At 42.7% G+C, this 13,504-nt stretch overlaps 4 protein-coding genes across 4 annotated transcripts; 3 read left to right on the top strand and 1 right to left on the bottom strand.

The window, feature by feature from the left end:
* Positions 1–276: 276 nt before the first annotated feature.
* IAQ61_001075 (uncharacterized protein) lies at positions 277–757 on the top strand (the record flags this gene model as incomplete). Its single annotated transcript, XM_066094960.1, has 2 exons — positions 277–300; positions 536–757. The coding sequence occupies 2 exons, from the start codon at positions 277–279 to the stop codon at positions 755–757; spliced, it is 246 nt and encodes an 81-aa protein (XP_065955268.1).
* A 628-nt stretch (positions 758–1,385) lies between these two features.
* On the top strand, positions 1,386–3,566 carry IAQ61_001074 (uncharacterized protein; the record flags this gene model as incomplete). The annotated part of the gene is made up of 3 exons (XM_066094959.1): positions 1,386–1,485; positions 1,538–3,090; positions 3,213–3,566. The coding sequence occupies 3 exons, from the start codon at positions 1,386–1,388 to the stop codon at positions 3,564–3,566; spliced, it is 2,007 nt and encodes a 668-aa protein (XP_065955267.1).
* A 520-nt stretch (positions 3,567–4,086) lies between these two features.
* Positions 4,087–5,090, bottom strand: IAQ61_001073 (uncharacterized protein; the record flags this gene model as incomplete). The annotated part of the gene is made up of 3 exons (XM_066094958.1): positions 4,087–4,325; positions 4,389–4,912; positions 4,981–5,090. The coding sequence occupies 3 exons, from the start codon at positions 5,088–5,090 to the stop codon at positions 4,087–4,089; spliced, it is 873 nt and encodes a 290-aa protein (XP_065955266.1).
* A 557-nt stretch (positions 5,091–5,647) lies between these two features.
* Positions 5,648–6,751, top strand: IAQ61_001072 (uncharacterized protein; the record flags this gene model as incomplete). The annotated part of the gene is made up of 4 exons (XM_003841149.2): positions 5,648–5,748; positions 5,817–6,385; positions 6,442–6,491; positions 6,541–6,751. 4 exons carry the CDS (start codon positions 5,648–5,650, stop codon positions 6,577–6,579), a joined length of 759 nt encoding a protein of 252 aa, XP_003841197.2. The 3' UTR covers positions 6,580–6,751.
* Positions 6,752–13,504: the final 6,753 nt, after the last annotated feature.

The following is a 13,504-nucleotide window of genomic DNA, read 5'->3' as shown; positions in this document are numbered from 1 at the left end:
AAAAAGCGCACTCTGTTGTGAATCTTGTTCATCTCGGGTGTGGTGAGTGCGAGACTTTGTGATCCTTGATCAGGTCTGACAATCTCTGCAATATCCACGATGGTGAATTATTCTCATCTGCACATCTACATGGAATCCACAAACATACACGCTCACGCTGTCCTACCACTCACAAAAAGGTTATACTATTCCTGAATCGTCCGTGAGTCTGTGAGAGACAATCATCACATACCCCCAGAAATCAGAAATTAGTGATCAGATATCAGAACACTGCACATGAACACGATGGATACATGGATGGTAGTGCATCCCCCAGCCATGGAAAATCTCTAGGACACGAGATCAAGGAATCAAGTATTTAGTTGTTAGTTAGCCTCGATGATGCACACGCACACCCACGTGCAGATACAGCATTGCATACCCCATTCCAACCCTTCTACTAACGGCATAGGCGTGCGAGTTTCGTTCCCAGAAAAAAGACATCTTGGATGACATCTTGGGTAGTCTTGGGACGTAGTATTGAACTGGCCATTAGAAAGAGCCGCTGCGCGCACGGGGGCTGGGGTTGGCGCAGAGCGTGGGCCAAGGGATGGATGTGGGTGCGGGTTTGCAGAATATGGCATGTACTTTGAACCTGTGCCAGCACGCTACCGGTAGAGGGGGGAATGACGTCGGGTTGGCGGTGCTTGGCGTCGCAGAAGACATGTGTAAGTATGTACATGGTAGTGTCTATGGCTGTTGGAGGGGGAAAACTTGAGAGGGTTGTTTCATGGTATTGTGATAGGGAGGAAAAATAAAATGTAGGAGCAAAAGATGGTGAATGTCTTGTACCTTACAGCACTCACGGCCAGTACCGGTAGCGGTCATCAGCTACGATTCAATTGAGCTACTCGGTAGAGTAGTCGTTCGGTCCTATACCTAGCGTGAAGATAGGAGGCTGAATTTTGTCCAAGTAATCCCGGGAATACGCCCAGCCTGTGAGTGGCGCTGGAGGTCTGTTTTTTTGGTAGGATCGCTATGTCCAAGCTGGCTAGAGTAGATCGCCAAGCTCCTTAGTTTCTCTGACAATGTCACTTCCTGGACGGACTTTGTGGGAGGGTATACAAGAACCTTTGTTGCCTGGTGTGGTTGCATGTTTTCTGGTGGTCTCTCCTTGCACACCCGCTGTTGCTCATCAGGAACGCTTGACTGGCAGTTGCAACGGTACCTAGGTAGGTACTTGGCCCAAGCGCGCCACGTGCAAGACTTCACCCTCCCTTGAACGAGTCGACGTTCCAATTCGCTTCGAATATTACGTCTTTGAGAGTTCCGGGATGTGTTGAGTATGAGTGTCAATCTACATTGACTCTACAAGTTGTGTAGTCGGGGTAGTGGCAATACCGGAGATGTTGTCTTCACGCGCCAGCAACACTGAGGTGGACCTCGACACGAGCAAAATCAAGGAATGGAAGTCGATAATTACTCTAATCGTTTTCGTCTTGACGAGTAAGTTCCAATTCATGGATCTATGTTACAAAACCTAAAGTCTTCCTTTCAGACATCAACGTTCTATTCCCTTTTCACATACCCTTCTATATCCCGAGAGTACTGTGGAACGGCCTCCTCAACACCCTGAGCGCCATGCGGATCGTTGCATCACCGCGCCATCCAAACCATATGTCTGGTGGGAAAGCTAGAACATTCGTGCGTCTGGACTTCCCGATGAACTTCATCACCGCGCCTCTCATTGCTGATCTATTTCTCCTCGCAACCACTGCTATTGGCGCCAAAGAGGTAAGGGGTGGCATCATAGGCGATCAAGGCATCGTCCCCTACGACATCATGCTTTTCTTCCTCTCGTTGGCCTACATTGCCATCTCCGTGGACGCATCTGGTCTCATTCGCTGGCTTGCATTCAAAGTGCTGCAAAAAGGAGGCAAAGTCGGTCGCAGACTTTACTTCTACCTGTATGCCTTCTTCTTCGGCCTCACTGCTCTTATTGGAAATGATCCGATTATCCTGTCTGGGACTGCGTTCCTCTCGTACATGACACGTGTGTCAAGCAACATCCGTCACCCAAGAGCCTGGATTTATACCCAGTTCGCCATGGCAAACATTGCATCTGCTATCTTGGTCTCATCGAATCCGACCAATCTCGTTCTCGCTGGTGCATTCGGAATCACATTCATCAAGTACACCGCTAATGTGATTGTTCCCGTCATCGCTACTGGCATCGTACTCTACCCCTTCTTACTCTACATACTGTTTCGCGATGAATCGCTCATTCCCACATCCATAGAAATGGAAGACCTCCCCGAAGAACTCAAAAGCAGAAAACCCGTCAACCCCAATATTCCCTTTTCCAAGGCCGAACTGGAGATAGTCGGCAACGACTTAGGCAACGACGAAGAGGAGAAGCAACTCTCGCTAGAAGAAATTCTGAATCCCTTTCTGGATCGAAAAGGTGCAATCTTCGGTGCAGCGCTCATGGCAGCCACCTTGGTCACTGTCTTGGCCCTCAATGCTACTTCAGGCGGAACACACGAACGACCCGTATACTGGGTCACCGTACCTGCAGCAGTCGTCATGTTCCTTTTTGACCTCGGAATGGGCTGGATATCCCGAGAAGAGACACGCAAAATCGCCAACGAAGGGCGTTACCGCGCCGAAGCCGCACAGGCTGAAAGATCCCAATGCAGGAAATCAGTTGCACAGCTGGACCCCTCTGGTCCTGTTAGGCCCTTGGAGATGATTGAGAGGGTCAAAGCATCATCCAGCGATAATTCTCAAGAGAGCCCAAAGCAAGAGAAGACAGTTATGGAGGAAGGAAACATATCTGCAAACCCTGCTACCTATCAAACAACCCTCACATCCTTGACCTCCCACGCCTATACTTGGGCTCGAATCACGTTCCCGACTACCATGACGGTTCTTCACAATCTCCCCTTTGCCCTCGTTCCCTTTGCATTCTGCATGTTCATCCTCGTCCAAGCCCTCGTGACAAAAGGCTGGGTACCCGTCTTTGCCCATGGCTGGGACCACTGGGTCGAAAAGACGGGCACAGTTGGTGCGATTGGCGGCATGGGCTTTCTTGGTGTGATCCTCTCCAACGTAAGTGCACCATAACATAACACACCCCGTCACATTTTGCCCTCCCTTGCCCCCTCCCCCTCTATCTCCCCGCGAAAGCAACTCAACGCCACCACCCATCTAACACCCCATCTCCCAAAAAGTTCGCAGGCACAAACATCGGCACCACGATCCTCCTCTCCCGCGTCATCCAAACCTGGCAAGCCCTGCACGCCCTCCCGTCCTCCTCACGGCCCCCCATCTCCGACCGCACCTTCTGGGCCACAGTCTATAGCATGGCGCTAGGCGTCAACTACGGTGCCTTTAGCCTTGCCTTCAGCGCCTCGCTGGCTGGCATGCTATGGCGCGATATTCTCGCGCGCAGGGGCATACGAGTGCCAGGCGGAGAGTTTGCGAGGGTGAATGCGCCGATTGTGGGGGTGGCGATGGTGGTCGGGTGTACGGTGTTGTTGGGGCAGGTTTACATTGTTAGGGGCACTGGGCCGTATGATGGGTGAGCGTTTGGATTTGAGGTGGGATCATGGACAGGATAGGGTTTATGGTGGGCAACGTGAAAAACTGGAGGTGTCCGGTTTCAATGATCTAGGGCTCCATGGAGTTTCAGAATCCCAGGAAGGATACTTCGAAAACTACTCAAGGAACAGGCCATCTGAGACTATATGCGGAGATCAGAAACAACTGCGGGCATCACGTGGGCACTCGACTTGAAGGCGGTCCTTGATCACCACAGCGAAAGAAAAAAGAGCCCAAACCTGGCTATTCCACTCGACTCGAAACTGCAAATCCCGCTCGTGGAAACGAAAGCCATGGTTATAAGCACAATGTATCGGCAGTGAGGTCATGCTCTCACACGCCCCGCCATATTCGGCAAGTCAGACACTCAGTCTTACTGGCAGAGTATGTAAGACTTTACACGGAATGATTTCCATCTAGCCTGCCTAGATACAGCAAGTTGATTTAACAAGGAGTCGTCGGGTTTCGACATCACAGTGCCCAACATTCATATTTCCACGACATTTAAAATCCGAACCAGGCCTCCGAAACCGATAAATGCGATGGCACGGAATGTCCAACACCCTGGGCCCAGATGCCTTGAACATTCGGACCAAAATCATCGGTACGATAATTCTTCTCCGGAGTATCCTTCTTGGAGCTAGTCGGTGTCGTACTGACGCCAAACACATTGGTCCATTGCTTCAACGTCTCTTCGTAATTCTTGGGCGAAAGCGTCGAATCTGTTGAGCCGTGCCAAAATTCTGTTGCGATGTGCGGGCCTCGGTGAGCTTTTACTTTGCAAGGGAAAAAGATATACTACTTACGCATGCGTGGGCGTGTACCATTGTACCCTGGGTACATTCCCCGTACCACATCACCCCAGTGCTGCGCTGTTGAGATGCTTTGTCCACCGGAGCAGGTATTGTTCCAAGCTGCAGAAGCCCCCGAAGAGGACACAAAGCAACCAGCGGGAACACCAGAGTACAGCGACACCGCAGTGATCAACTCGGGATAAGTGGCTGCCAGTACATTCGACATCATCGCGCCAGAAGATCCTCCGGTAACGAAGACCTTTTTCGGGTCGATTTTATATTTGTCGATGGCATACAGGATCATGTTTGCAATAGCATTGGAGTCTCCACCGCCGTTATGGGATAGCGAGGATTTACTGGAAACGTCCCAGCACTCTGTCGTGGAGCTGGGCCAGACGGTGATGTAGCCTTTGGCATCTGAGCCTTGCTTCCATGGTATCTTGCTGTTCTGGAAGTACTTTTGAGCGCTGGACTGGCAGGAATGAATTGCCACGACTAGAGCGTCGCTTTTGACCTGGTCGGGCACGTATACCCACCTGAGGACAAAGTCAGTAAGGGAAGTGTGTTATTAGAAGATCAAGATCAAGTTGCAGCTTGCTCATACATTCCTGGTTTTGATCTCGCGTTGCCGCCATAGTTGGACACTTGTGTTAATTGTGCAGCGAAGGTGCTACTCGCGAGTAAGAGAATCGGAGAGAGGGAAGGCAACAGCATGTTTGGAATATGAGGGGCCTATAGAGAAAGACAGCTTGAGGGGTCCGCGATCTTACATATAGCCTTACGAGGAGCTTCTCGGCATCTGTTCAGACAGTGGGGCCCTTTGTCATTCGAGAAATGTGACGGCGATCTAAATTTCAGAGTTGCTACCATTGATTCATTGGATGCCATGTGAGTTCCTCATTTCAATCAGATATTCGGCCGGTTAAATGTTTGTCGATCTTGCAATTAAGCTTTACAACAAGCACTTCCGCACATTATCCATATAAAGTATCACCCCTGTTTCCCCACGTTTAACACCCATATTCAGCATTACAAGCATTTTCCGGACAAGCGTCTTCATATAATTCTAACTTGCAATCACAAGAGCATGTGACGTGTGACTTGTGATGGAGTTGCAATTTTAACAGGTGATTTTTTTATCTTAGTTGCAGTAAGCGTTGGAGCAGGTTCCCCCAGAACAGAATCTAATCAGCAACTTCTACGATACTTGAGTCCCCGAGCATCCGTTCCTGACCATTGTCGCGTTCTCGTCAATCCCCCATCTACCGAATATGCGGTCCATCCTCACTTTCACAGCGCTCCTCGCAACCTACAAAGTCTCCGCGCACGGTGGAGCCTTGAACTACACAGTGGGCGATACATGGTATCCCGGGTACTCGAGACCTCCCTGTCCCCAACCACCACCAAAATACATCGCCTTCAAACTAACCGCTTACCAAGCTACGATCCCTACGGCGACCAAACTATGCAAGACAGCGCGCCCTGGATGGTCCAACGGAAATGGATCACAAACGACCCCATCTTCGAAACAAGCAACACATCCCTCTCCTGCAACACACCCGGCACCCCCGCACGATCCTACATCCCCATCACCGCTGGCACCAACATCACCGCCGCATACGCATACTGGGTGCACACCGTCGGCCCCATGATCGTCTGGCTCGCATACTGCGACAACCCCGCCAACGACTGCCACACCTTCGACTCTGCCTCGGCCTCGTGGTTCAAGATTGGGCAGCGAGGCTTGCTAGCCGGCACTGTGGAGAAGGGGACGTGGTTCCAAAAGGCGTTTAGTCGGTGGGACGGCAGTCCTAGTTTGTGGAGCGAGACTGTGCCGTCGAGTTTGAGGAGGGGTAGGTATTTGGTTAGGCATGAGATTGTGAGTTTGCATAGTGCGAATAGACCGCAGTTTTATCCCGAGTGTGCGCATTTGGATGTTCAGGGGGAGGGAGATGGGTTTCCTGGGGAGGAGTTTCTGGTTAGGATTCCGGGGGTGTGGAGTATGGATGGTATGTATTGAGTTCGGAGGTGTGTATGCATGGGATTGTTGCTGATGTAGGGCTAGATCCGGGGATCAATATTGATATTTATCAGCCGAATGTGTCGACGAGGACGGTGAGTTGAGAAATGGTATTGTTTGGAGAGTCTTACTGATGTATTGTAGGAGTATAAGATTCCGGGTCCACCGGTCTGGACCGGATAGTTGGTGTTGAGGGTTGGTATTTCAGGGTTTGAAGTTGTACATCAGACTGGTATCTGGCCTTATTTCCTGAACACTTGTGGATCACTCTGGCGGATCGCATTACATGCCTTCTCCATATTGTATTGTGTAAATCCCGGTATGCAAACATCAGCACGTGTTCAGAGCAACTTAATAATGACGAGTCAGTGCTAAAGATGAGCTAGAAGGTACTGGTCTGCAATGAAATGCAGAACACACAGTGCTACACGAATCATATATCCAGTGCCCATACCGAAGGCTTCCCGTCAAGAAAATCTCTTGCTTGAATCTAATTATTAGCAGTCTTGTGAAGAAAGTGCATTTTAATCTAGAAATGAAGTACGGTATATACGGTAAAGTGCCAAAAAGCTCAGGTAGGGAAAAGCACTTGCCTAGTCTTTTCAATTCCAACGAAGAGATGCCAACGTTACGAAGAGGTATTGAATAGACTTGTGACAGGTGTAAACTTCGAACGATACTATATTGTTTGACACTGTTGACTCTCGCAATCATATAATAATCTAGTTCAGAGTGAAGAATTAGTAGAAGCCCTACCTGCGTGTGATACACATCTGATAGAGACGCATGCCTGCACCGTATCGCATGGCTACATCTGGGCTAATTACCTAGGGAGAGAGCGGATTAATCTCGTTAGCTGTGTGTTTGACCTGTAGAAATTCAAACTTCGCAACTTGCACCGTATCTTCTTTTAGACGTCACCCTCCAGTGTTCACATATTGCCCCGCAGTTTGCAAGCTAGGGACTGCAAACCAATACCGGTATCCTGTGACCAGCCGTCTAGTCATGTGATTGCGCGTTAGGCTAACCCCCTTATAATACCTAGTACCGGTATCTACCTTAACGTGATCCACCACCGAGCGCCCACCCCCACCAAGCGCCCACTAACACCAAAATCCACCACCCACTAAATAAGGATATTACGCCACCTATAATAGCTATTATTACAAGATTTCTTAGAGTTGCAATTATTAGATCTATTAGAGTAGATTAAATATTTTAGATTATGTAAGCAGCTTTTTAGGGGGTCTAATTAGGCGCCCACGCTATAAAGTTACCTCTACTACTATATCCTCTTCTACTAGCTCCTTATTAACCACCTTAGCTAGTATAATAGTAGGAGGCTTAAGGATTTACCTCTTACCTATTTAGGATATTTTAATATTATTTTAGAGTTACTTTTCTAGTTACTTAGTAGTTTTCTACTTATTACGTGTAGTAGCTTTTTAGGTAGCTTTCTCCTTCTACTCCTTCTTAGTAATTACTTAATTTAGGTAACGCTCCTCTATAAGTTAAGCTTTAGTAAGCTTCTATTACTTATAAAGCTTAATTACCTTACTTTTTTAGTATTATAGCTCCTATAATAACTTAGGTAGGTAGGGCATCTAAAAGGTATCCTATATAACTTAAAGGCATATAGGAGTACACGTCTATATAGAAAAGGATAAGATTCCTACACCTATAGGTCTTATATAAAAGAATAAGAAGAATATATCTATCCTAAATATAGGCAAGCTATTCTCTATATATATTAGTAAGTTAGGCCTTTATTAGGCCTAACTTAGTATAGAATAATAGGTAGGTAATTCTACCTTATTATTATACTACCCCCTCCTATAGAGAAAGGATAGTCCCTATCCTTAGGATTAGGTTTAGATCCCTTATTAAAGAAAAGCTCTTATAAAATAAATCTACCTTTACCTCTACCTTTACCTTTACTTTTTATTCCTAGGGCACAGACCCCTATCCTTAGCCTACCTATAACTAGCCCTCTACCTACTAACTTTCTTATTCCTATATCCCTAATTTTTTAATTATTTAACCTAATCTATCTAAAATTAAGTAAGTATTTAATCTATATAATTAAGTAGTTACTAATCTAAATTAGAACCTTTAGCTATACTAGTACTAGTACTACTAGGAGTCCTCCCTATTACTTATTACGCTCTCTATATAAGGGCAGTTAAGGCTCTAGCTAGGGGTAGGTTTAATAATTTTAATTTTAAGTTAAAGAATTCTAAGAAGTGCTAGTACTATATCTCCTAGAATAAGTATTATAATCTAGTAAGTATCTAAGTCTAATAAGGTTCCTTTACTAATTCTAGTAGATTCCTTCTTTTATTAGCTAAGAGTACTCTACCCTTAGGGGTGCTCTAGATAAGTACTACAGCCTAGTAGTAAACCCTACTAAAGGGGATAAGGATAAGGAAGCTATAGTTACTTATTAGAAGGATATTAAGTAGTTTAAGGCTACTATTTAAGAAACTACCTAAAACCTAGCTAAGTGTATTACTATTACTAATACTTAGATAAAGGGCATAGAAGCTACTAAAATCCTTATAGCTACCTATTATACTACTATATCTAATTTATATTAGCTTTAGAATAGTATCTATAAGATAGTCTTAGTAGTTAGAGGCTTAATAAGGGCTATTAATAAACTTAAGGAGGAATTAGCACTAAATTAGGAGGTAACCTTCTTAGTATAGGCTAAGATAAAGGCTTTCTATAAGAAGGAGTCTAAATTAGTCCTAGCTCCTACCCCTACTCCTACACCTGCTTTAAACCCTACTACACTAGTTATCTAGAAGCTAGTAAAGAAGCCTAGTCTAGGTACTATCTTAGCTAATATAGAGTCTAAACTAGGTTCTAATAGAGAGATAGATATAGATTAAAGAGGTTTCCTAGGGGTAGTATCCTAGGAACCTTAAGGGTTCTAGGTTAGTTCTAAATAGGATATAATAATAAATAGTAATAAGAATAATAGTAATAGATAGTAGTTAATAGCCTAATATATAGCTAAATAGGATATAAATTAGTTCTAATATTAGATATAATTATTATAAAGTAATATTAGATCCTCTTTACCTTTTTTCTAGGCTTAAATCTATCTTAGTGTTATGGACTGGCCTTAAGGGAAGAATGCAATAAGCGTTAATAATAGTATTTAGTATCTTAAAGGAGAGATAAGCCCTCCACGCCTTTTTATAGGTGTCTAGTGTGTTCGCTTAGTAGTGGTGTTAGACTTAGTCTATCTTGTGTTAGACCTAGGCTTAGGTATAAGCCTAAGCCCTTTACATACCCCTAACCTTCCCCTATAACCTATCGTGAAATTGTCTTTCTAGGGGTTTAGGGTTATGTCTTTGTCCTCTATAATCTATATTAGGCTTTATTACTATATTTTTTAGTTTTATTATTATATCTTTATATTCCTTCCTAATTTGTAATAGGCCTGTATATTAAGCAGTACGCGCGTGTGGCGTCTATACGCTTATTTTAGCACCCTACTATAAAAGTTCTAATATAGCTATCCTACCCTACTATAAATTTCCTAAACTTACTTGTTACACAACAGATTCTCCCTACTAATTAGCCCTCTCTCTACTCTTTTTCTATTAATCCCGCCTATCTAGCCCCTATTATGTTGTTGTCTACTACTACTAGTGCTAGTAGTAGGGATCTACTATAAGGCAGTTAGACCCCGCGCTAGGCCTACTAGGATAAGGTGTGTACTTCTAACGTTCTCCCTATGTTCCCTGCACTAACTTTTTATTTAGCACACATCTCCCTAAACCTAGTTGCTTAGTAGCTTTATTATTTCTAGTAACTTAGATAATAAGGAATATAATAGTAGTTTTGTAAAGCTGCTTCCCTATAATTAGTGTATTAACTAGCTTTATCTCTTTAGTAAGTGTGACTATTAGGAAGGTAGTAGTAAGTTCCCCTTAATTTTTTATTTTCTTTATAGCAAGTTCTAACTATATCTAGGGCGCTTATGCAAGTCCTACTATTGTGGCTATAAGACTTGTACTTAGTTAGAAGCTATCCTTGCTAATAATCCTAACGTTTACTAAGCCCTCTGCAACTAGCTTTAGTTTTATTATAGTTACTAGGAGGATTGCCTTTATATTATAAAGAAGGGGACTCTTAGTACTTTTATAGGGAAACCTACTAAAGGCACCTATTACTAGTTTGTACTGTAGTTCTACTAGCTCTACTATTATTTTAAGGATCTTATATCTAGGGCTTAAACTAATAACGCTGTTACTCTACTTGCCCTTACTACCTACTTGCGCGCCTATAATTAGTATTAGCTTAGTGCTATTATTCTATCTACTACTAGTGCTCTAGTATTTCTACTTTAGTCTGCTATTACGCCTTTACGTAGTAGTTATAGCAACAACAACGTTATATAGCTTGCTACTGCTACTAGTGTTGCCTTCTAGCGCATTAACTAGCGTATAAACAAGACCTAGGCCTAAACTAACCTTTATATTAATAAACTTAAGAGCGCTACTAAGCGCACTACCTATAGTATTAAAACTCTTATTATTAGTATTAATTTCCCTTTGTTCCCTTTATATATATTCTAACGTTTACTTTCTTTAGGCTTAGGGTGCTACGTGTTAGTAAACTATTAAAGCACTACCCTCCTTACGCTGCTACTACTACTGCCGCTTATACTTATTAACTAAGTTGTCCCCTACCTGCGCCACGCGCAAGCGTTACTACTATTACTAAGAGACGCAAAGGCGTTAGAATAATATAAACAATAGTTTAGGGGGGGCTAGGGGGGGGTTAGTTATAGATAGTAATAGTATAGATACTGCTACCTAATTATTAGATATATTATAAAACTTTAGTAGTAGGGCACTTGCTTAGAGTGTTATAAGGATAATTAAAAGATTTCTCTAATACCTTTCTACTTCTTAATTGTAACAAAGGTCTAAGTTATTATTCTAGTTTCCTTTTGCCCTTACTTCCTAGTTTTTGTGCGTATTAGGCTATTATTATGCGTGGCATCCCTATACTATTCCTTAAACCTATCTAGAGCCTTAGTATCCTATACTACCTCTAGCGGGTGCTATGTTAGATTAATATAACCCTTCTATTTTACTAGGACTTAACGCTTCCCTTTTCCTCTTATATTCTTTGTATAAAGGATCTCTTCTACTTCCTATTTATCTAGCGTTGTATCTTTATTTTCTAGAGTAACTATTAGACCTAGTTATAAGTCCTAAAGCTTCTAGCTTAGTAGCAGGTTATTAGTAGCTCTCTCTAGCAGGTCTATATATATAGTCTTATATAAGCTTTCTAGTAAGTCTAATACTACTATAAGTAGAGTAGGAACTTCTATTACCTTATACTTTACCTATAGCTAGTTAAACTTTTTACTTAGTTAGTTTATCTTTATATTGCGTATTGTAAACTAAACTATATTACCTTTTAGGAACTTTTTAGCTAGGTGTTAGGACTAGTTTATTATTTCCTGTTGTTATTACTATTAGAACGCGATAGCAGCTTGCGCTAGCTCTGCACCCCTCTATAGGTGCGATAAGAACGCTACAGCCTCTCTATAAGGATTCTTAGGCTTTACTAGTGGTAATATTAACTTTTGTAGCGTGTCTATAGTATACCTATTTAAAAGTAGATTTAGGCTAACACTAGTTATGCTAGAGTCCCTATTGTTAAGTGCAAGTTAGCAGGCTAGTAGGCAGTTAGGCTAGTTAGTCTACTTAAAGCATACTATTATGCGCAGCACTACCTGCACTTCTTAGTTTGCCTGCTCTGTCCCGCCGTCTATCTAAGGGTAGTATATAGTAGACAGTAACTAGTTTATCTTTATTATCTAGTATAACGTTATCTAGAAAGATTCTAACTAGTTAGAACCTTAGTTAGTAATAATAGAGGATAGGAAGCCCTAGAACTGCCACTAGTTGTCCTAGAAGATCCTTGCACAATAATTAGCTACTATAGAGACTGTTGCTTTAAGCTAAATATATTTAGATAATCTGTTAGTAATAACTAATAGGTACTAAGGTTTGCTATTATCTTTTGTAGGTAGGTTAACTATAAAATCTATAGATATTTAGGACTAGTATCGTGACGTAACTAGTATAGGTTGTAATAGACCCTATTAGCGCTTCTAGGAGATGTAAGTACTATAATAATAGTAGTTCTAAATATACTGCGCAACGTCTCCTAACATTCTATCCTAATAATAGTTACGGCGTAGTATTTAAAATATTATGTTCTTTCCTAGATATCCTACTAAACCTAATTTATGTGCTCACTATATAATAGTAGTTATAAGGGGTTTCTATATTAGCAACTAAATAACGCCCCTCTAAAGCAAAGTGCCGTGTACGCTAATTACATAGTCCCTAATCTGTTACTTTGTGTTAGCTAGAACTAGGAAAGACCTAGCGCCTTTCTAAACTATATTAAGACGTACTTAGTATATCTTATCTTCTAATACTGCTTTGTCCTATAGTGTCTATATATATAGGTTAGCAAAAAGGCTAGCGCCCTTTAGTAACTTAGACGCCTCCTCTGCTTCTAACACTGCAACCTAAATTAATTTAGGGCGCATTACTAACTATAGTATTGCTTTAGAGGGGTTTAAGTCTTGTGGTTGCCTGCTTAAGGCATTAGGTTGTCCTATAAGACGGCTAGGTCTATACTATAGGATGTACTAATATTTAGAAAGTTCCTCTACCTAGTAGCACTATTACTTGCTTAAGCTTTAAAGGCTAGTAAAATACTCTAGGTTTTTATAGTCTATAAATATTGTAAACAGTTTATAAACGCTCTATAATTCTACTAACTAGCTTTTAAGATACTTAATAATAGCTAGCAATTCCTTGTCGTGTATAGTGTAGTTTTGTCTCTCTAGTGTTAGTGCTGCAGAGTAGTAAGCAACTAGGCGCTAGACGCCCCTAACTTTTTGCGACAAGCAACCCCTAAGAGCGCATTCTAAGTAGTCCACTTCTAATAACGTTTCTTTAGCCAGGTCCTATTACGTTAGTACTAGTCTAGATATAAATACCTTTTTTAGTGCATTAAATGTACTCTATTCTTCCTCCCCCTATTAGAATAGGGTATCCTT

The sequence above is a fragment of the Plenodomus lingam genome (genome assembly GCF_022343315.1).
Source record: "Plenodomus lingam strain CAN1 chromosome Unknown contig_11, whole genome shotgun sequence".
NCBI lineage: Eukaryota > Fungi > Ascomycota > Dothideomycetes > Pleosporales > Leptosphaeriaceae > Plenodomus > Plenodomus lingam.
This window is presented reverse-complemented; position numbering and strand designations above follow the sequence as displayed.